At 34.6% G+C, this 22,287-nt stretch overlaps 1 protein-coding gene across 1 annotated transcript in view; it reads left to right on the top strand.

Annotated features, from left to right (window-relative positions):
* The window catches only part of FSTL5 (follistatin like 5), an 856,022-nt gene that overhangs the window by 444,985 nt on the left and 388,750 nt on the right, over positions 1 to 22,287 (top strand). The window contains exons 5-6 of the mRNA XM_036892294.2: positions 3,734 to 3,930; positions 20,320 to 20,440. Coding sequence (XP_036748189.2) covers positions 3,734 to 3,930; positions 20,320 to 20,440 — 318 coding nt within the window. The remainder of the gene's footprint in view (positions 1 to 3,733; positions 3,931 to 20,319; positions 20,441 to 22,287) is intronic.

Genomic DNA, 22,287 nt, shown 5'->3' with positions numbered 1-22,287 from the left:
TGTTATTTATCCAGAGAAGTTTACAGTTTAAGTCCACATAAATACCTGAACATGGATCTTTATACAAGTTTTTTTCATAACTGCCAAATCTTGGAAACAATGAAGATGTCTTTCAATAGGTGAATGGACAAATAAACTGTGGTATGTTCAGACAATGGAATACTATTCAGGGCTAAAAAAATGAGGTACCTAGACACTGACAAGTGTCTAGTAGTTGCAAAGGGAGAGGAGCTGGGCATGTGGGGGGCAAGGATGAAGGAGATAAAAACTGGCACAGTATTCACAATCATGATATAAGTTGGTCACGGGGATGGTAGTACACAATGGAGAATATAGTCAGTGATTCTGTAACATTTTACTATGTTGATAGATAGTAACCACACTAGAAGGGGAGAGGATTTAACAGTATGGGTAACTATTGAACCACTGTGTTGTATATTTGAAACCAACATAAGATTGTATATCAATGAAATTTTAATATAAAAAATAATAAAAGTACAGAGTAAATGTTAGTTCATTAAAAAAATAAATAAATGAGCTACCAAGCCATGAAAAAAAATCCCTGAAAAACATGAAAGGACATTCAGCTGCCCTTTGAGTGACTCTGAGTCGAGTCAGCAGAGGCCCAGTGTCATGACCTCATGGGAAGAAGATGGTGTAGATACCACCAAATAGCAGCCTCATTTGTCTTGTTCTCAACGTCTAGAAGAGGAGACTCCTCTTTGGTCTCCCAGACAGGGAGTGAATACAGGAAATAATTTTTTTCTTTCCCTTAGCTATAGCAGTCTAATACTCCCTGTTAAGTTTTGAGAAAGAATCCTACCACAAAGGGAGCAGACACACAAACGTTTCTTGCCTTCCTGCCTAACATTATTCCTGGCAGGGCCAAGATTTCTAAACATCAATTGATGTTTATTTCTAAATATCTATTCTTCTTCATTAGTCTCTGTCACATTGAAATTAATTAAAAGCATAGTAAACATGTAATGTTTCCAAAGTTCACTTTGTTTTTACTTCTTAACCCATTGTAACATGGATTCTGCTCCATTTATTCACTAAAATTTTCCTTTAAAGTAACCGATGAATTCAATTTAAGGAATCTGAAGGGCATGTTTTATTGTTTGCCTTACTTTTATTGAGAAACATGTGACATTGTATCATACTCTTTCTTGAAAACTTTTTCCTGTTAGCTTCCTCTTTAGTGCTTGCTTCTCGCTTTTTTTTTTTTCCTTTGTGAGTTCCTTACCTGTAATTTAAACCGTGGTGATATTGCCTGCAGTAATATTTTATCTCTCACTTTACAAATAATACTTGGGTAGATTTACTGAATCCACATATAAGTCAATTTTAAAACAATTCTTAAGATAAAAGAAGTCGAAAACAAAGGATCATAGACATATTGTCTAGTGGAAAAACCATTCCACCCCTTTCTAGTTCTGTAACTTTGAACAACTTACTAAATCTCTGTGTCTTAGTTCCTCATTTGTAAAATGGTGATAATAATATTGTCTTTCTTCTTGGATTGTTATGAAGGTTAAATGATTTAATATGTATACAGTTCCTAGCACATACAAAGGCTCACTACAGATAATCTATTATTATTAACAGATGTGCCTACTTATTACTAAAAATATCTCTGACAGATCTTTATTAAATCTACTAATACTATAAAGTTTTACATAATTTTATAACTGTTTATTGTTCATTTCCATAGATTATGAATGCCTTAACTTCAGTGCTTGTTTTTAAAAATTTTCCTTGGATTGATAGCAATCTTCTCAATGCCTGGATTTATGAGAAAATTTGCAGTTTGGGAAATGAAAGTATTAATAAAGAGCATTATTATGATCATATTACCTGATTAGATCAGAGTTAGAGTGTCACAACCCAACAACCTTCTTCTTAATATTAAATATTAGTTAAAAGGTTTTCAGTACTTAAATCCTCTTCTCATCTGCCTCTCACAAACATTCTGATCTACTCATGGCCTGTGGTCTAGTCCCCCAGACTCCACTCCCCTTTCTATCCATCAAATGAAAGGAGGTACAGATTCAAGGTGAAATCCAGAAATCCCAGGTAGGCCTGTTGGAATGGTCTATTATCCTTTTCCCATTCTTTTCTCACATATTTTTCTCTCTTCCTGATGCACGTACACACGTACACACACATATTAGAAGGCTCCTTTTGAGCTGCTTTCATAGACACTAAAATTGCTACCTATCTCTCTGAATTTGATTACTTCTCTCTAATGTCAGTGATTTCTCTGCTATTATGAAAACATAGTCTTATTATTATTCTCTACTGAGAAAAGAATAATGCAAAATTGACTTAATCTGCAGCACAAAGTTTACCTTTTGTTATAAAAAAGAGGTTCTTGACAGGATTGCTAAACACTAAAATTGCTGAACAGCAGTAGTCATTTCACTTTTCTTTGAAAAATAAGATAGTCTTTCATCTCTATAGACGAGATTGTTTTCCATCTTGTCTTGAAAGAGAATGAGATTTCAAATACTGTTTTCCAACCCCATGCTTCTCAAACTGATATTCAACAATCTTTAAAAATCTTCTTTTAAATTTGTAGATTCTGTCAAAGCCTGTTACAATTGACCAGAATTATAAAGTTAGTTTTTTCCCTAAGAATACGTTCTTAAAAGTTCATAGCTAATATGTACTTTTTCACTTAAAATTTACGTCATGCCTTGTGTTTTCTGTAGTGTATTTTTTATCACATTTGGTATCAGTAGAATGCATTTTATTTTAATGCACTATTTATAAAGGTGTTGTCATGGGGCCATTGTAAGAAAAACCCTTTGTAAATATATCTAATAAGATATTAGAGCCATTGCTGTTATTTTTTAAAACATTAAGCCAAACAATTACTTTCATTCATTATGATGTTCCTGGTATTGTGGTTATTTAATGGGATGCTAAAAAACTGCAATGAATTGTTACTTCAGTAAGCTTACACTTTAGTTGTGGAGATGAATTCTGCAAAGTTAAAACTTCAGAATACGAGATGTAAACATATGTTATATGTTTATATATATATTAATATAATATGTATATATGAATATATATATATAAACAGTGAGTGCTCAAAAATGAGAGATAAATGAATATCAATAAAATAAGTAGACTTTTAGAAGAATACAAATATGAGCCTGGCATCATTAAAAATAGAATTAAGGAAAAAAATGTAAATACACCCCCACACCCCCACACACAATTCCTCAAAACAAATCCAAATATAAATACTTCCCATTAAAAATATGCTACCCTATTTTGGAATCAGAAAAGTATGAGTTTAAGTGCGAAATACAGCACAATTTCTCCTTTTGCCTGGGGTAAGTTATTTCTTCTCCCTTGAACCTCATATTCAAAACCTGTGAAACTATTAATTTTAGGGATGTTTGGTGATGCTTACAACTAAGGTAAATATTGGAATGCCGGAGCCAACTAGAACTATCATGGTTGTCTATGTCTCTCATGAAACAGTGACTTTGACATAGAGAAAAGACATCAAATATGTTATTAGTTTTGATACAAATGAAAATGTTCTATCCTACCATGAAAACAGCAAATTCTTTTTTCCTTGTGCAAAGTTGTAAAGTATGTAAATAGAAACATAAAAATTATGTATAAAATGTTATCTGATATCAGCTTCTAAACATTAACAAAAATGGTTCCTCATCAATAATCTTGCCTTGAAAATAACTTAATTCTTTTGTTACAGGAAATAACTGCAAGGCCCCAGAATACAGCAAGATGAAAAGCATGCTCTTAGACTTACAAAATCAAAAATATATTATACAAGAAAACGAAAGCCCTAACGGAGATGACGTATCTTGGAAGAAGTTGTTGGTGGATCAAATGTTTAAATATTTTGATGCTGACAGTAATGGACTTGTAGATATTAATGAACTAACTCAGGTATGATTAAATTAATAAGCTATTTAAATATAGCATATATAATACATTTACATTCGTGTTAATTTATTCTGTACTAATTAAATATATATTTAATCTGTATGGTTTAAGTGTGGGGCATAAAATATTTTAAGAGTGAAATTTGACTATCAGCAATATTAATTTTAAGTAATGTTTATGTGATATTTTACAGTTTAACCTACTTTTAATAGGTTTCTACACCTTAAACACCTAAAGGAATAAACAGTTATCTCTCATAGAATTTATATCTCCAGATATATTCTGGAGCTACTAAAAGTTTAATTTCCTATCAGTTGATAGAAACTTGTTTTTCCAGTATTCAAGGCACTATTGCCTGGTAATTGAGCACATCTGTAACATAATGTAAATATATTATTTCAGAAGGTATTAAATTATTGACATATTCCAGTACTTCTTCAAAAATCAAGGACCATTTTATATTCAAAATGGTTTTAATGCTATATCCACATTATTAAATTTCATTTTTTGAAAATTGTCACCTAAATAGTACCTGTAAAATAATTTTGGTATTAAAGAGAATATCTTAATAAGCAAAAGGTCTTTATATAAGTCTTTTGGGGGAAATATAAATATTTTTATATGTTTGTCACTAAGACAGATTCATCTGAAGAAAATTGTCTTACCAAGATTTAAGAATCTAAGCTATTTGTGGATAGTACTGGAAATGTAAAATGAAAGGCATAATATTTATCCAAAGTATACACAAGTTTTAGGGAGTGACAGAGAAAAGTAGCCAGTAGCGGGTGACTAGGAGAAAGGGGATGGCACCGAGGATTTTTTCTGACTTCTCAATAATCCCTATAATGTATGTTGAGGTGGATTTTGCTGTTACGCTGAGCAGTTAATATAGTTTTCAAAAAACTCCCCAAATTCAATAGTCTATATCTATTACATCACACCATTCATCTTCTATGGTTTATTTAAAAAATCTGACATTGTGGAAATTGGTCTTGTTGTGCAAGTATTTCTAAGTTTTGGCATAGTGTGATTTAGTTTAGAGACTTCATATGAAAGTGACCTTGAAAGTAAATTGAATAAAGTCTTGTCATTTCAATTAATTAAAATATATACAATTTTCATTATTTTCTTTAATTCAGCCTATATTTATTGAGTACTCATTAAATCCCAGGCACTGAGATTTAAGGACTTGAACTCTGGAATTTTAGGGTAAAATTAGAAAACTTTTAATTAAGATATCTAAGTTTTTAAATACCTAATGATTTACTTTTAAAGAATGAAATTGCTTAGAATTTTATATTTATAGTAATAAGAAATGACCAGTTAATTCAGTTAAGATGAATTTATAGTTAAGGTGTGTCACTGTGATTTATGTGTGCCTGACATATTTGAATATATTGTGTTTTGCTTTTTATTTTAATTTGTATGACTTTTTTTTTTTTAGTTTTTATTAACATATCTACACTACTGTAATCACTGGTTGGGTACAAAACATAATCTGACCAAATCTAGTGATTATCATGGTACCCACATCTAAATCCAAAGGGAAAGTTGCTAATTGCTAGAAAATGGCAGAGACAACATTTCATTTATACATGTCTCAAGTGTCTGCTCTACTCAAGCTTGCATTTGTTGCTTAGTGTGCAATTATCAAACTGGGTGGCTAAACCAACTTCCTTTCAGTTTTGAAGGCTCAAAGTCTAAAATCAAAGAGTTGCCAGTGCTATGCTCTCTCTGAAACCTCTAGGGAAGGGTATTCCCTGTCTCTGTCAGCCCTGGTAGCACTAGGCATTTGTTGGCATTCCTTGGCTTACAGGTCCATCCCTCCATCACTTCAGTCTTTGCAGTCACATAGCACACTATCTTGTGTCAGTCCTTGCATTATCTTCCTCTTCTTAAAGGGACACCAGTCATGTTACATTAAGGGTCTGCCTTACCCCATCATGACTTCATCTTAAATTATGTAGCTACATCTTCAATGACCCCATCCCAAAAAAGTTTACATTTTGAGGTACTTGAATTAGGTGTTTAAAATATCTTTGGGGAGAACATAACTCAACCCATAATAAAGCTCATCTGCTATAAAGTTTAGTTTTGTTTTTTGCATTAACTTTGATATGTCTGAAAAGTGCCCTTTTAATTCATCTGAAAATTAAGATGTGAGAGCAGAAATTATCTTAGGAGTCAAATTTATATCTTGGCCATCTATGAGGTATATGCAAATGAAGATCTGGGGAGGTAATGTTTACTGAGTTCCGTCTGCACACAACTCACACATAAGTCGATCTTTTCTTCAGAAATATCAAATTGATATGTCAGTATCATGGCTGTCAGTAATCAACTACAAAAAAACGATTATAACAAGCACTCTGGAAAAGATAGAATATAAATTTCTAGTTATTTATAACACAAATATTATTTTTGGCTTATATTTTTAGGTTACAGGTGCTTTTTAAGAAACAGTATGCCAAACATTATGATCAATAACACAAATTACCTTATTAATAAACTTGGAAACATATCATATCATAAATAATTCAATATAAAATTTTAAAATACTTTAACTTAAAAGACTAAAAAGGGAAAAGATCAGAATGGATCTGATAATAATTTACAAGCTATTATTAGCAGGAATGTGTAAAATGTAACAAGCGACAAGTAAAATTTAGGGAATGTGATTTGGCTTTGAGATTTTATAAATGCAGCATGAAAGCTGGCTGCACACATTCTATTCTTACCCCACATAATGAATATATATTCTAGAGTTTCTCTTGCAGATTTTCAAGTAAATTAGAACCTACAGGTCTTTCTAGTAGAGAGGAAAGAGATGTAATAAAAAGCAATAAAGGGAGCAGGGTTTTTAGTATCACAGTTAGCAACTTGTCATAGCAGGCAAATATTTGCTAAAATGAACTGACCAGTTATAGAAACAGATCTCATTTGATCCATCTCTTCACCACTCTAGCTTTACATGAATGTCTGTAGTTGTATATTTAGTATTTCAGTCTGAGGATGATTTATGTTGAAAATGTCCAACTTATAAAATGCAAATTGATTGCAAAGTGAAATTTTGGACTTTCCGAAGAATCATGTTTTATGAAGTTGATAAAAATTGACGTTAAAAAGCTGGGAGATTTGGTATTGATAACTGAGGATTGGGAAGGGTTTGAACAGGTAATAACTGAAGAAAAGAAATCAACAAAGATTAGGTAGGATATGAGTTTCAACAGATAAAAGAGAATGTTTCAAATACAAAGAAGTAAGTGGCCCTAAATTGATTAAGTCCTAAGGTATTTTTCAAAATGGTCTTTTTAGGATCATAAGATAGTAGTTTAAGAACTTTAATTATAGAGTCTTAGTTCAAATCACATTATCTGTACTACCTACTACTTATACGACCTTCAGCAAGTCACTTCAACTCTCCGTGTCTCAGTTTCCCCCTCTCCATGTATTGGCAATGATAACAGTACCTAGTATATAAATTTGATGTGATAGTTACATTATTCAGAATATGTAAGCTTCTTAGAAATGACTAGCACATAGAAATTATGATGTAATTGTTAGCTATAATTCTATCTTCGAATCTAATTTTTTTGTGTGGATGTCATGGATGACCATGGAAATAAAAAGGGCTCATATGCTTAAATTAGTTGATGAGCAATTGATGGATATTTCCATCATGCTCATCCTTTGCCATCTTTTAACTCTTATAGTTGGAGGTCAGAACAAATCAAATATCATTAGTTTTCAGCCATTATAACCCATAAATTTATATATATATGTTATTAGACATGCAATGTTTTAATAGCAATTTTTACAAAAAAATGATTTTTTCAAAAGAAGATAGTTTTGCTTATTATAAGAAATTAGAAGAAAAAGATAGCATATGTTTTATTCTGATCATCTCATTTAAAGTACTCTCTACTTATGTCATATAGCTAGCATGAATGTTGTTAAATTCTGTGTTTTATCCTAGAAACAAGTAAAACTCATCATTCTGCAATCACTGTCATACTGGACATCTTTCTCCCAGAATACATAGTGCCTATGCCTTTACAGATACGTTAAATTGAACTGAGCTTAAAATAAATATCATATATATTTTGTCATGAGATGCTGATATACATTAAACTAAAATATCACTATCTTTCACAGTATCAAATATCTAGTTTATGTAGCTTTTTCTTGCCCATAAAACTGTTATAAGAAATAATGAAATAATGTTTTGAATAAGGTCAAAGAGATGTGTTATGAAAGAAACAATATATTATACCTAACTATATTTTACAATTTAAGTATTTGAAAATACATAGGTCCTCAGTTAATATATTGTAATAACTGAATAATAAATAGCAATATTAATAGTAATAGTCATGGTCATAATAATAATATTATTACTATATTTCAGACATCTGTTGTCTTCTTTGCATTTCTCTTTGAGCTCCACAAAAATAAAGAAGAGAGAGAGAGACAGAGAGAGAGAGAGAGAATACTCTCTTCCTCTCCTTATACTCTGTCCCAGTCATGCCCTGCATTTCCTACATCATAGATTCAGTTCCCAAGTATATCTCTCAACTTCAATTCATTAATTTTCCCTGGACTTTAAATTTTTTTTTTTTTTGTAGATAATTATTTTTTATTGAAGGGTAGTTGACACACAGTATTACATTACATTAGTTTCAGGTGTACAACATAGTGATTCAACATTTATATACATGACAATTCTAGGTATCAGCTATCACCATACCAAGCTGTTACAATATCTTGACTATATTCATTACATCCCGGTTACTTATTATTTTACCATTGGAAGTGTATACTTTTTTTTGTGTGTGTGTGAGGGCATCTCTCATATTTATTGATCAAATGGTTGTTAACAACAATAAAATTCTGTATAGGGGAGTCAATGCTCAATGCACAATCATTAATCCACCCCAAGCCTAATTTTCGTCACTCTCCAATCTTCTGAGGCATAACAAACACGTTCTTACATGGAGAACAAATTCTTACATAGTGAAAAAGTTCTTACATGGTGAACAGTACAAGGGCAGCCATCACAGAAACCTTCGGTTTTGCTCATGCATCATGAACTATAAACAGTCAGTTCAAATATGAATACTCATTTGATTTTTATACTTGATTTATATGTGGATACCACATTTCTCTCTTTATTATTATTATTTTTAATAAAATGCTGAAGTGGTAGGTAGATACAAGATAAAGGTAGAAAACATAGTTTAGTGTTGTAAGAGAGCAAATGTAGATGATCAGGTGTGAGCCGGTAGACTATGTGTTAATCAGAGCTAGACAAGGGCAATAAAACATCCACGTATGCAGAAGATTTCTCTCAGAACAGGGGGGGTGAGGTTCTAAGCCTCACCTCTGTTGATCCCCAATTTCTCACCTGATGACCCCCCTGCGACTGTGCCTGTCTTAGGTTGTTCCTCCCTTGAGGAATCTTACCCGTCTCTGGCTAACCAGTCATCTTCCGGGGCCATACAGGGAAATGTAAAGTTGGTAAGTGAGAGAGAAGCCTTATTGTTTGAAATGGTTAGCTTTTTATTTCTTTGCATATTTATGCCCTGTGGCTTCTATGCCCAGCATTTGTCTTGAGGTATCTTTAGCACTTGGAAGAATTATGATACTCGGTAAATTTGATATGAGGCATGAATTCTATTTAAGGGTTGTAATTAGGAAGGAAGAAGAAAAGCTATAGAAGTAGCAGATGGAAGAAAACATGGGAAGATTGATTATTTCTTTGACATATCTTCTTGTAGAGTAACTTCAGCATGTATAGGTTTTAAGCTACTACTTAAATTGCGCACACACATTAACATAATAGGAGTATAGTTACATAACCAAAGCATATCTGTAATTACCAGCCATCTCCAGTGAAACCAAGAAAACCAGTTAGGCACCTTAGGCATTTGTGAAAACTTATCTATGATATGGTGGATATTGTCCAACTGAACTTGAACAGTCTGAGAGAAATCAGACAAATTAAAACAACCCATTCCTGGGGAATGTTCACATCCCTTATGTTCTTTTAACAGTAAATAGTCTGTAGTTGTAAGATTTTGCACTTCTCCTAATTCTTGATTGAGTTCCAACAGTATAGATCCAGTCAAATTTGTTGTTTTACTGTATGCACAGGCCAGCTTAGATATCTCCTTCCTCATTCCCATGGCAAGTTCAAGAACTGGAGGGATGAGTGCATCTACAGCTGTAGCAGCGCCTGGATCTTTGTTGGGTTTTTTTGATGATCATCTTCTGGCATGAGTCTTCCAGAGAGTGCTGATGTTGGAAGTTCTTTTTCATATCGTATCGTAGTTCATTTTCTGCGTATCCAAATTAGGCTTTGATCCTCTGTATAAACACAAACAGACCCTTTGCCTACACTTTTATATGCTCTTTATACTCTTGTGTAGAACTCTTTGGAGGTTACCACACAGGAACTGCCTTTTTTTTTTTTTTTTTTTTGGTATCACTAATCTACACTTACATGACGAATATTATGTTTACCAGGCTCTCCCCTATACCAGGTCCCCCCTATAAGCCCCTTTACAGTCACTGTCCATCAGCATAGCAAAATGTTGTAGAATCACTACTTGCCTTCTCTGTGTTTTTAAATTCTTTATCATGCCAAACAATATGGTTGTATTTTAGATTCTCCTCCTAAATTTACATAACCAAACACATCACATTTCATAATTGCCAACATTTATTTTTCTTAAAACCTGTGGCAAGTTATGGAATATAACGCCCCACCAACAAAAACCAGTATCTATCACACTCTTCCCTCAGGGAGAAGTGATATCTTCAGTCCTTGAGAGAGAGGAAATTTCTAGCCTGTTTTCTGCCATATTTTTTATACCCTCAGAAGCGGGTAAAACCCCGTATCTCTCTTTCCTCAAGTGTAGTTCCACTTTCAGCCATAAGGTGAGGATTTCTACCTCCCTAAAGGATATGGAGTTGGATGGTAGGTTAGAGTGGGGTATACATCAAATTTTTGTACAGGAACAGAACACGTAATCACTGTTTCCTCTCCCGTGTGTCTCAATTCCTGTATGACAAAAGCAACAAAACAACATTTCTATCACATTTAAAGTTTTCTGTGCATTTTTATTTTAAAATGTCTGTGCTCTAACTATTGAATATAGATCTAAACAGACATTTAGTTTCTTTTGTTCTGAGTATCCCTATAGCTTTTCTTATCTGTGCTATATGGCCTGGATCCTATTCAGAAAGAGGTTGTGAAACTAAATGGTCTCTGCCAGTAACCAATTCTGGCTACTAAAAACAGAACCAAATGTTCAAGCTTTTCCTGAGGACCATTCTGATAAACTGTGAAACCTCACTTTCTTGGTGTTCTACCTTAGTTCCACACCCCAAATCTGAACAGGTGTCTGAGGTTCATCTCTATTATCTGGATCTCTCTCTTGCTTCTCTTAATTTGTCTTCTCCAACTGAAAGAATCCAGTGCTTTCTTCGGGTCTGTGGTGAAGTCTGAATTTTACTAATGCTTCCTTTGGTAAAAATTGGCCTTTTAGCAATATGCTCCAAATTGGCTTAACATTCCAGTGTATGTCTCATAGAATAATCCCTTCCTGCAAAAGCTCCAACAAACAAAGATTCTTCTCTCTTTCAAGCATGATCACAGACCTGGTATCTCTCCTATGTGATATATATATATATATAACCAGTGTGGTCAGGTACTCAGCTACATAGTAGCATATTTGAGTGGTTTGAAGAACATACATTATTTCTAAAGGAGACCTACATAGGTAATGCTGGAAAGAAACATTTCAGGATGAAGTGATGTAAATTATGAACATAATACTTCTGGAAGGATGGCATATAGGAAAAGGTCTTTGGAAGAGAGAAGGCTAGTGGTCATTTGTTAGGAAAGGAAGCATAGAACTATCCCAGGTGGTTTATACTAAAGGCACTGAAAATACTGAAAATGTTTAAGTAAAAAAATATTGTAAATCAGGACCTAAATCTCTTTGTGAATTATGGAAAGAGAATAGGAAAGAATTCTATAGCTAAATGTCCTGAGATCAAAAGGAATAGGTTCTATCTATTACCTATTTAGCTATCCAATCTAACTTTCTACTTACCTATCTAATGAAGACTGTTTTGGGAAGAGGAAATAATTCAGAAGTGCCAATAGGAAACTAATTATTGACCATGTTCCTTGCACTGAGGTAGAATGGATGTGAGAGAAAAATTAGCTTCAAATTGTTCAAAGTATTGGACAAAAGGTTTCCTTAAGGGGCAGTGACATGTTCCTAAAGTCAATATACTGAAGAATATATTTTTATAAGAAATAGAAGGCAGAAGAGGGTTTTCTAATCAGAGAGCAGGATTTCCAGAGAGTTGAAAAGGAATCAGAATTGGGTCAGAGCAGGGACATGGGGAGACTTAGTTCTAATAATGTCTTGCCAATGGTTTTCAGCCCCGGACAAGTTCACTATGGATTCAATGTGACCAAAGAAATTGACAGCAAAACGTTCTTTGGGGTGAAAGGGTTATACCCAACTTTATTTTCAGGTGGCAGGTCAGTCACTAAAATCCCATTCACTCAGAGCAAGTCTGCATGCAGCAGGCCGGTCTCTGCCTCTCTGTTCCCACAGCCGTCCTCTGGGCCCCTCTGTCCTCAAGGCCATCCTCTGGGCCTCTTTGCACAGTTGTCCCACACAGCCATCCTCTGGGCCTCTGTCCTCAGTGCTGCCACCACTCCAGTCTCTGCTCTCCTGCAGCCTTGCAGCCCTGCCACTGTGTCGAGTGCAGGGCACTGGGTGGAGCCCTTTATATAGACTCAAATTGCCCACAGGTGTGCAGTGAGCCAGTCACCCAGGGCCAGGTGAGAATCCTGGCCACAGAACTCTCATTTTATCCACACATAGTCACAGAAATAAGCCAGAGTATGAAGCCAAAAGGACTTGTCCTGAGAGGAGGCTGGACAGCTATTTCTTGCATTATGGTGTGAAATGTTGAGTCCTCAGAGTGAGATGAGGGGATAATACAGGCAGACTTCACTGGGCAGAATGGTACCCTTGAGACTGTTAGCAGTGTTGAAAGATAAACTGGGGCATATTAAAATTTTTAAGAGTTTACTTGAGCAAATATCAGTTTGAATCAGGCAGTGACAAACCAGATTGGTAAGAAGCACTCTGTTGCAGAAACTAGCAAAAAACTTTGATAGAGAAAAGGTGGAAGCAAAGTAAGGCAATTATCGAGTGGCTGTCACTTAAAACCTACTTGGCTGTCTGTGATCGGTTGCTCTTAGATTTTGATGGTATGACCTTGAAGTGTTTACAGGCTTAGATTTGGGTTTACTTAGGTGGGCACCAGGGCATTGGAGCACCTCAGTCTAATGGCCTCCTTGTTTAATTTAACAGCAGCAAACGTAAGGTTCTTGAAGGGAAATAGTGCTAACAGCTTGGCAAATTTGCTCCTTACGCCTTTCCCCATTTCATAAAATAACCACCCTCAGAATTTAAGTAAGCAAAGCCATCCCCTGTGATTCTGAGTTTAAATAAGCAGCTGTATTGAGTATATTGATTTAGCTTTTTCTTTGTTTAGAATCTGTCATCTTAATAAGCTGATTCACATTAGGAATGCGTACTAGAATGAAATATTTTCCTAACGTGCATACATGCCAACTCTTTTTAAAATAATAAAAAGAACTACTTGTTCACTGGATTTAGATGATTATGTTCTACATATTTGACTTAAAAAGCCATTTGCTCAATGACTACCATATGTGAATACACTTACAAAATTAAATAAAAAGCAAGAATAAATAAGACTAGATATTTTTAAGCTAACAGGATAGGCATGACAATGATGTTTTGCAACCTTTGTACATGTCAATTTCCTTAAAATTTATTATAACTGTTACATTGGGAATGGACAGTTAATCTTTATTTTGAGGTTATAAAGCCTATTACAATTTTAAAGATTGTTTTAAAGGTTCTAATGTCTAGTACATATTTATTTACTATAAGATTCTTAAGAATTGTTTCATCTAATAAATAAAAAGCTATTTTAGTGAGAACAAACTAAGTACAAATAAACAAGCACTTATGTAGATAGCAAGGAGAGATAAGTGAGGACATCCTGGGAATGCCATGGTAATTAATCCTATTGAACATTTAAAAATCCCGTAAACCTATCAGGTTTACAAAATAAGCAGCAGAAACCAGGTATTTGACTTAAAATGGCACTGGTAATGCCAGTAGGTAGAGGTTTAGTAGTACTGGGGATTTCCTTTCAAGTGCTAAATTTGTCAAAATGATAATAACAACAGCAATTAAAGCTTAACAGATAAAAGGTGAAGCCTGTAGCTGTTGGTTTAGAAGCTCAGGGCTGCAATTAAGAACCAGTATTTTCTATTGTATCTGTAAACATTAGTGACTAGTTTCAGATTTTTAAAAAATGCTGTTCATAATATGCACAACGGGAAAATTTAAATTTAGTTTTTAAAAGTTTGAAACATATTATGTGTAGGTTCTTTCCTTCCAATTTTACAAGTGCATTAAAAAAATTGACATTCATGTTCAGAGAATCCCTGTAAGCCATACTGAATACCTTAAAAATAATTTTTTCTCCCCCCACCAGTGATTTTATAATGTTATCTCTTCAGCTGATCCTTCAAAAGAATTAATGTGAGCCCTATTGATTTTTTTCAATGTTTTCTAATGTTAGGCATTTTGCAAAACCTAAAAGAGAACTTAGAAGATATAGTTGTTTTCATTTTGTCCTTTTCTTTAACACACCTTTAGCTGCGGGAAAGGAGTGTCCAGGCCAGGGGATGAATAAACTGGTGTAACCGAAGCAGTCTAGTGAAGTGCAGCCCTGTCCCCGCACGCCCTCCCCTTTGTCCCTGTCCTGCTAGCAAAAGCCGGTGTGGTCCTCTCAGTCCCCTGAAGTCATGGCAGTGCCTGGTGACTGACAGGCGCCAGGCCAATTAGGAAGCTGCAGGGTATATGTAAACAGGCTAAGACCAGGCAGGGGATTCTGGAAATACTGCAATGTACACCACAACACCTATGATTGTTACATATAAGATTAAACAATTCTGATTTGTTATATAAATTGTTTACTCTGTCATTTCACCTTGTTTTTTTTTTATAACGTTGACAGTCCATAATTATTTTGCTCATTTGTTTGATTACAGTGTTCTCACTCATCCTCTCTAGAATATTAACTCCATGAGGGCAGAGACTGTGTCATTCTTATTCACTAGCCTATCTCCAGCCCCTAGCACAATTCTTAGCATATGTTAGATGCAAAGAAGTTAAAGAAAGAGGGAGAGAGGAAGGAGAGAAGAAGAAAGGAAAAAAGTAGACAAGAAGGTGTTTGGAGGACTAAGTAGTAGCCAACCCGTACTGAGTATGTGGTAGCAGCTTAATGCTAATCACTGGATGTGTATATTTCTACCAAAGGAGTATATTTGTTTTCTGGCCCTTACACTTTAATGTAACCTACACATTTGCCAAGTAAAGGAGTGAGCTAACTTACCCTCCTCTCCATAACTACACAGATGTGATGGACTTTCTTTAAAACACAGGAGCACTGAGCTCTGATTCTAGTAAGGCCTTTGTGATTCTCACAAGATTATGATTAGTTTGAGGAAAGTAGTTTGCAAAGGATGAGGAAATGCTCAGAAAACTTGGACATATGAGTGGTTTGAACTCCCTGAGTTAACAATTGCTGTTTTCTCCTGTTGCCACCAAGGAGAATAAAGAAAAAGATACAGAACTGGAAGATTCCACTCCCTTGGTCTCCTCCACTCCACATCCATACTCTCAAAACCATGGTCTACCTTGAGACCACCAAAATCAACCCCATGTCTCTTTTCCCTTTTGTAAGAATCAGTATATAATCTTGGATTTCTATGTCTTGCCATACCCCCAGAAATCAAAACCACACCTCTCTATAGCAGGGAGATAATCCCTGAAACCACCCCTGGCACCTTTTCTTTCTCTTTCAAGTTTTATTTATCTTAGGTAATTTATCATTATCTGAAATACAATATATTTTACTTATATATTTCTTTGTTCCTCTTGTTTCTGGTTAGCTGCATCTTGGGATGTCTCTTCCTGCACACTAGTTGAAACCTCAACCTGGATGGGGGACAGTTCTTGACTGTGAATGAGAAAGAATTATCTTGAGTAGGTAGGAGTGTAGGTAAGGAAGGAATTCATTAAAGTGAGAGTAGCCCTGAATGGCAGCAGCCGTGCAGGCAGCAGAGAGCAAGAAAGAGCAGAGGGAGGGAAGGGAAGCTCACTGAACACCTGTTCAGCAAAGGGCAAATCCCTTGCCAACTCCTGAAGCCAGAGTCACCTGGCATCCAGTGTCTGCTTGAATCTGCATGGTGTGGGTTCTGAGGTGCTACCATCTCAGGATCTGGGGGAGTCACAGAGCACTATGTGAGATTATGGTCTGAGAACTTCCACTTCAGTACTGGTTTGAAATAAAACAGAGAGAGAAAAGGATTGTGCCAAGACTAGAAAGCTGAATGAAATAACAAAGTGACAAAGATATTTACCACTGGGGATGGAGGTCAGCGAGTTTTTGTCTTTTTCATGGAGAAGAGTTCAGAGACAGGTGCCATTAGCTTATGCAACAAGAAAGTTTATTTGATATAGGAGACTACACACTGCGACAGGAGTGAGGGTGAACTCAAAGAGGAGAAGCACTTAAGGGTTTAGGGTTTGGGGTTTAAAGGCCCTTTTGGGTAGGGTTTAGCATAAGGCATGATGTACAAAGGTGGTTCATAAATCCTTTGATGTTTTATCTTGAGAATAGGGTTATTTAGGTGACTGTTAGTCAGGATCTCGACATTCTTTATCCACATAGGTTCATTTACCCTTTAGAGGTCTACTCCTGTCCTGGTTACAAAGTTACTTAATTGATCAAGGGGCTGAAAGAAGAGGAAGAACAACATATAAATTAAGTTAAAGAATAACCGAGCCTTTTTTGCAGGCAAGTAGATGTTACAATGACATGACTCTTGTCCCATGTTCTTGCCCTGCCTCACTCTCTTCTAGCATATAAATTCCACATGAGAGGGATTTTTGTCTATCTGTGATAAGCTGTTTTCAGAGTCTAGGACAGTGTCTGACCTATAGCAGATGGTCAAAAAAGATCTGCAGAATGGAAGATCAGATAAATGAATGAAAGGTAATAGTAAGGAGAATAAAGCACTTGGGGAGGAACAGTTCCTTTTGCTTTTTATTTTGTAACAAAAAAGAAATATAATGCCACAACATTGAATCATTCCTGAGTTACTACAATTCCTCATGCAATTTTGAGAGTTCTATTATATTGAAGCTAAATATATACCCCTTCTGGATGGCTGTGTGTCTGAGTTCCCTTGATGATGTACATTCTGTTAGTATTTCTATCTTGTCATATAACTCTAACCTCTGTGGAACCCAAGATGCATGTAACTTTATCTTTAGTTAGGAAAAAGGTGAAAATTTTCATTTTCCTTTTAGCTTTAGTATGTTCACCTGAACCCTGGTAAATTTGAGAAACATCTCCATTATTTTACAATAGATAAATGGAATTATGAGTGACCTCCTTGGCTGAAACTTCATCATAGGATACTTAAATAACAATATATTCAGTGAGTCTGGCCCTACCATTAATCACTGGTTCAGAAATAATTGCATGTTTTGGGGAGCCTAGAATGGAAAGTTTTTAGAATGAGTACCAAACAGCAAATGGAGGAAATGTTGGGAACTGTCAGAGCCCTGTGAGTTTGGATGCGCAGGGCCAAAGAGTGCTTAGTGTATTCCTGTACGCTGGGGGAAAAAATCTACTTATATTTTCTATAACACTTTCTTCCTGACAATCAAACCCTCATCACTTTAAGGCTACCAAAAATCTGTATATCTAAAGCAATTTTTTTCCTCATGGTTGAAAAGTTATAGCAAAGTACCTCCCTCACTTAGTACTCCCCAGACTGTGCCAAAGCTCTCATCAGGGCATCTACAGTGGAAAAAAATTTACTAGGAAGTACGTTTTAAGTTGGCTGTTTCATTGACCAAAAATGGAATAAATGAAAAACATATATTAGAAATACTGATGAATGATGGAATGAGTCACCTTTTCCCTGTGCACAGGCATGGCCCAGTACAGGTGAACGGACTTGCTTGTAGAAAGCTCACTGGCCAGAACCATGAGTTTTTCTGAGGCACACTCATTAAAACAGCACGCACAGCTTAAGTTGTATAATCATGATAGAATCAAAATCAAGCTAGTCTTATGCCAGAGCCAGCACTCAGGAAACAAGGTAAAGTCTACTCTCTTGGTTTATTTAGTACATGGCTTTGGTAAAGTATTAGAATAGAAAGGAATATACAGCACAAAATATTAAGTTTTTCCCCAACATCTTCCATCTCCACTTCTTTAGAAAAGGGTATAAGAATAAGCCACTAACATGTTACTAAAATTCCTGACCAGACCCTAGTATCACTACATCTAAAAATTATCACAATGCTAGCATTGCAGATCTTTATGAAGAGCAGAGAGATGCAAGATCAAATAGACTTTCTGCCTACCACCTGGGAAAAGTCATTTTCCATGATCTAAAAAAAAACAGATGGAGAATAACTGAGATCTCTGTTGCTTCCTAAATAGAAAAGCAATATTTGTTTTCCCATTTGGCTTATAGGAGAAACGGCTCCAGCCATTAGTAGTTTTGTTAATCCCTCCAGCTGGACTGTGCAAAAGTGTAAGGCTTAAATCTTGCTATCAACAATATTTATTTATATGAAACAATTAAAGCAGATAAACATTTTCCCTCTTCTTTCTCCCCCTATGGTAGCAAGTATCATCTTAGCCAATGAAATGTGAATATGATACACAAGAATAGGGAACCCATTATACTATAGAAGTTATATTTAGCAATGCATATGCCATCATCATTAAACTACTCAGGGAGCTAGAGATGGGAGCTCAAGGCTCTTATGACACATATAGCAAGTTTCATCATCAGATTCTTCTCTGCAGCACATCTAAACTCAGGACTAAACTTTTAACATAGGAGTGTTCCAAAAAGGGTTAAAAAATAGCTCAAAAGCAACTAACAATATTTGGAAGTTAGTATCAGCAATTGCCATTGATGTATCAACATCTGAAACATATTGCTCTGCCACAATAAACAATAACACAAGAGTAATATTCAACCTTGACATACACAAGCTGATGCGGAAATATGCAGTGAATTATTGCAGTAAGAAGCATATTATATAAAAATCATCATTTTTAACTTTAGATGATTACCTTTGAGTGTGCACTATATGTTGTCTATATGTCTGTCTGTGTGTGTGTGTGTGTAATATTCACAACCATGAGGGACTGATGTTACTATCTTCAGTTTCTAACTGAGGAAATACTAAATGATCTGCCAGAATTTACACAGCTCTTAAGTGACATTGGTAGGACCTGAATCCAGAGCTGGCTGACTTCCAGCACCTGTGTTTTTTTATTATATTGCATCTCCTTAAAAAACACACTGTAATGCATGACTCCACATAATGTGACCTACTGCCTCTCTATGTAGGAGAATCTGAAAGAGAGTGGACACAGCTATGCAGTCACCCAGATGGACAGAAATGTTTGAAAAGTCTTGGAGAGCTCTTTTATATGAGAGGCAATTGTTAAAAGCAGTAGAGTAGAAAAAAGCTACAGCCTCAGTTCATAAGATAGAACACAGAGCAGAAAAGTAGTTTGATGATTTTCCTCACCCACACTTGGATAGACTTTTATCATCAATTGGTGCATTAATTCTGTCTTGCTCCTGGAAACAGTCATTTGCTTAATAGCTCCTTTGTGACCAAGGGACTTAATGCACAATCCCAAATGGTTTAGCTTCCAGCTGGGGAGGAGTTCCATCAGAGGAAGACAAGTCGAGCTTCATTTTTCACAAATGATATGAGGACAAAAGTTGGAACAAACTACATCACTATTTTTGTTGGGAGAGAGCCCTGTTTATTTTGACCTAGGTCATGGAATGCAGGAGGACATTTTCATGTGGAAGTTATTTCCTTTAGTTAGTATAAGTGGAACAAAGAAAATGAGTGAAATACAAATTGTCCTTTTAAAGTTCAGACTTTCTGGGTCTTACTGTGAGATTTTTGTATTGCAAAATTTGGACTAAACACTAAAGACCTATCTTAACTTTGTAACTTTTTATCTTTGAAATGGTTAAACACAATTTTCCAGTAACTGAAAATCTGGATTTTTCATAAGTTTGTTTATTTGCCCAACTGCAGACTTAAAATGATCTATTAGGTGAATATTAGATATAATTAATTATATTAGAGAAATGTGAAAACAGATATAATTGAATGATTATAATTTTCTTGTCAGGTGATAAAACAGGAAGAGCTTGGCAAGGATCTTTCTGATTGTACTTTGTATGATCTGCTGAAATACGATGATTTTAACTCTGACAAGCACCTGGATCTTGAAGAATTGTATAGAACGTTCCGTGAGTATGAGACTGATTCTCTAATTCCTCTGTTCTTTTTTTCCTTGTTTCTTCACACCCCATGGTATGTTTACTTCCTCTCAGAGTACAAGTTGTTTCTTAAGAGAAGTGATATAACTGAGATAATTCAAGTGTTTGGCTATATTGAACCATATGTAAAAGCAAAAGGATTTAGTAGTTCTACAATGAAGAGCTGGAAATATTTGATAACCATGGTTATCAGTTCTTACTGATTTTAATATAAGACATTAATTCCACAGTGGTGCTTCCAAGGTAATTTTAGAGTAGAATCACTGCTTGACTGGTTGTTTCCATAAAGCATATTTAATTATTTACATAGTGAACTACTTTTTTTTTCTTCATTGAGAAACCAAAGTAGATTAATAGATGGAGTTTGCGTTTATGTTAATAACAATAATTAGCATAAGAATGAAAAAATTACCATTTCTTTGAAATAATTTATAAATGTTTGAATTGCTTAAAAACTTCTTATAATTGACTGTTTCTGTTTTATAAAGCAGAGTTATAAAGATGATTTGCTGAGAAAAAAATTACCTTCCAGGTTACTCTTTAAAAACAATTCAAAGAGAAAAGACTAAGAAACAAAAAACAGACAGGAAAGATTTAGGAGCTGTGTATAAGAGAAAGAGAAAAGAAATTAAATTAACTGGTTGGTATTTGAAAATCACCAAAGAGTCAAAGTTAAACAGGAGTTAATATATCACTGAAACCAATGTTTTGTGTGTGTATATATATAAACATTCATATATATATGATATATATATATATATATGAGTGTGTGTGTGTGTATACATACATGTATATATATATACACTGGTATACAATGCTTTCCAAAATATATTAGCATCTCAAAAGGCAGGGAATAGGATATGTACTTAATGTAAAAAAACCTCTTTTTAATTACTCCTCTGCCATCTGTCAGCTGTCTGATATTGGGAAATATACTTAACTCTGAAAATGCATATATTAAGGATAGTGATATTTTTATTATATGATAATTTTATATTAAAACATTGAATTATATTTTATGCGATACTTGGTACAAGCAAAATCATATATGTGAAACAGGTGCAGGTTACAAAGCATAAATGCAATATATCAATATGATCTGCAGATTAATTAAATTGTATTTCCATTTAAAATTTTAAGGTATAATATAAGACAGGATAACTCAGTAAACAGTTAATCCTTTAAATGTGTATTGTAAAGCAAGACTACTTTTCAAAGACACCAATAAGGAATCAGCATTATTAGTCCAAATTTTATCTGAAGAAACTGAAACATAGAAAAGTTAAAGAACTAAGTGGCTGTGTTTATAATCAAACTTATGTCAAACTAATTATGAAGCCTGTGATTTTCACCAAACTTTGATCTGTAGTAGGCATTGCTTTGTGTACTCAGTGTGACAGGGAGAAGATACAATTTTTCAGGGAAGAAATTATATTTATTTCATATTTATATCATATCATATCATAGTAATACTACCACACAAGATAGAAGGGGATAAATGCCCTAGAAAGGCCTATATAAAATATTAAATGAGAATTGAGAACATAATCTCCAGCTTTGGGAATCAAGGAGAACTTATAGGTGGTAGCAATTGAATTAGGTCAGGATGAGTGGTTTGGGGCCTTGAGAGTTGGGAGATGTACAAAAGGAATGTAAAAAAAAAAATCTTTTTAATTACTCCTCTGCCATCTGTCAGCTGTCTGATATTGGGAAATATACTTAACTCTGAAAATGCATATATTAAGGATAGTAATATTTTTATTATATGATAATTTTATATTAAAACATTGAATTATATTTTATGCAATATTTGGTAC

Source organism: Manis pentadactyla, chromosome 1 (genome assembly GCF_030020395.1).
Source record: "Manis pentadactyla isolate mManPen7 chromosome 1, mManPen7.hap1, whole genome shotgun sequence".
NCBI classification, from domain to species: domain Eukaryota; kingdom Metazoa; phylum Chordata; class Mammalia; order Pholidota; family Manidae; genus Manis; species Manis pentadactyla.
The sequence above is the reverse complement of the archived record's forward strand: the minus strand, read 5'-3'. Positions and strand labels throughout refer to the sequence as shown.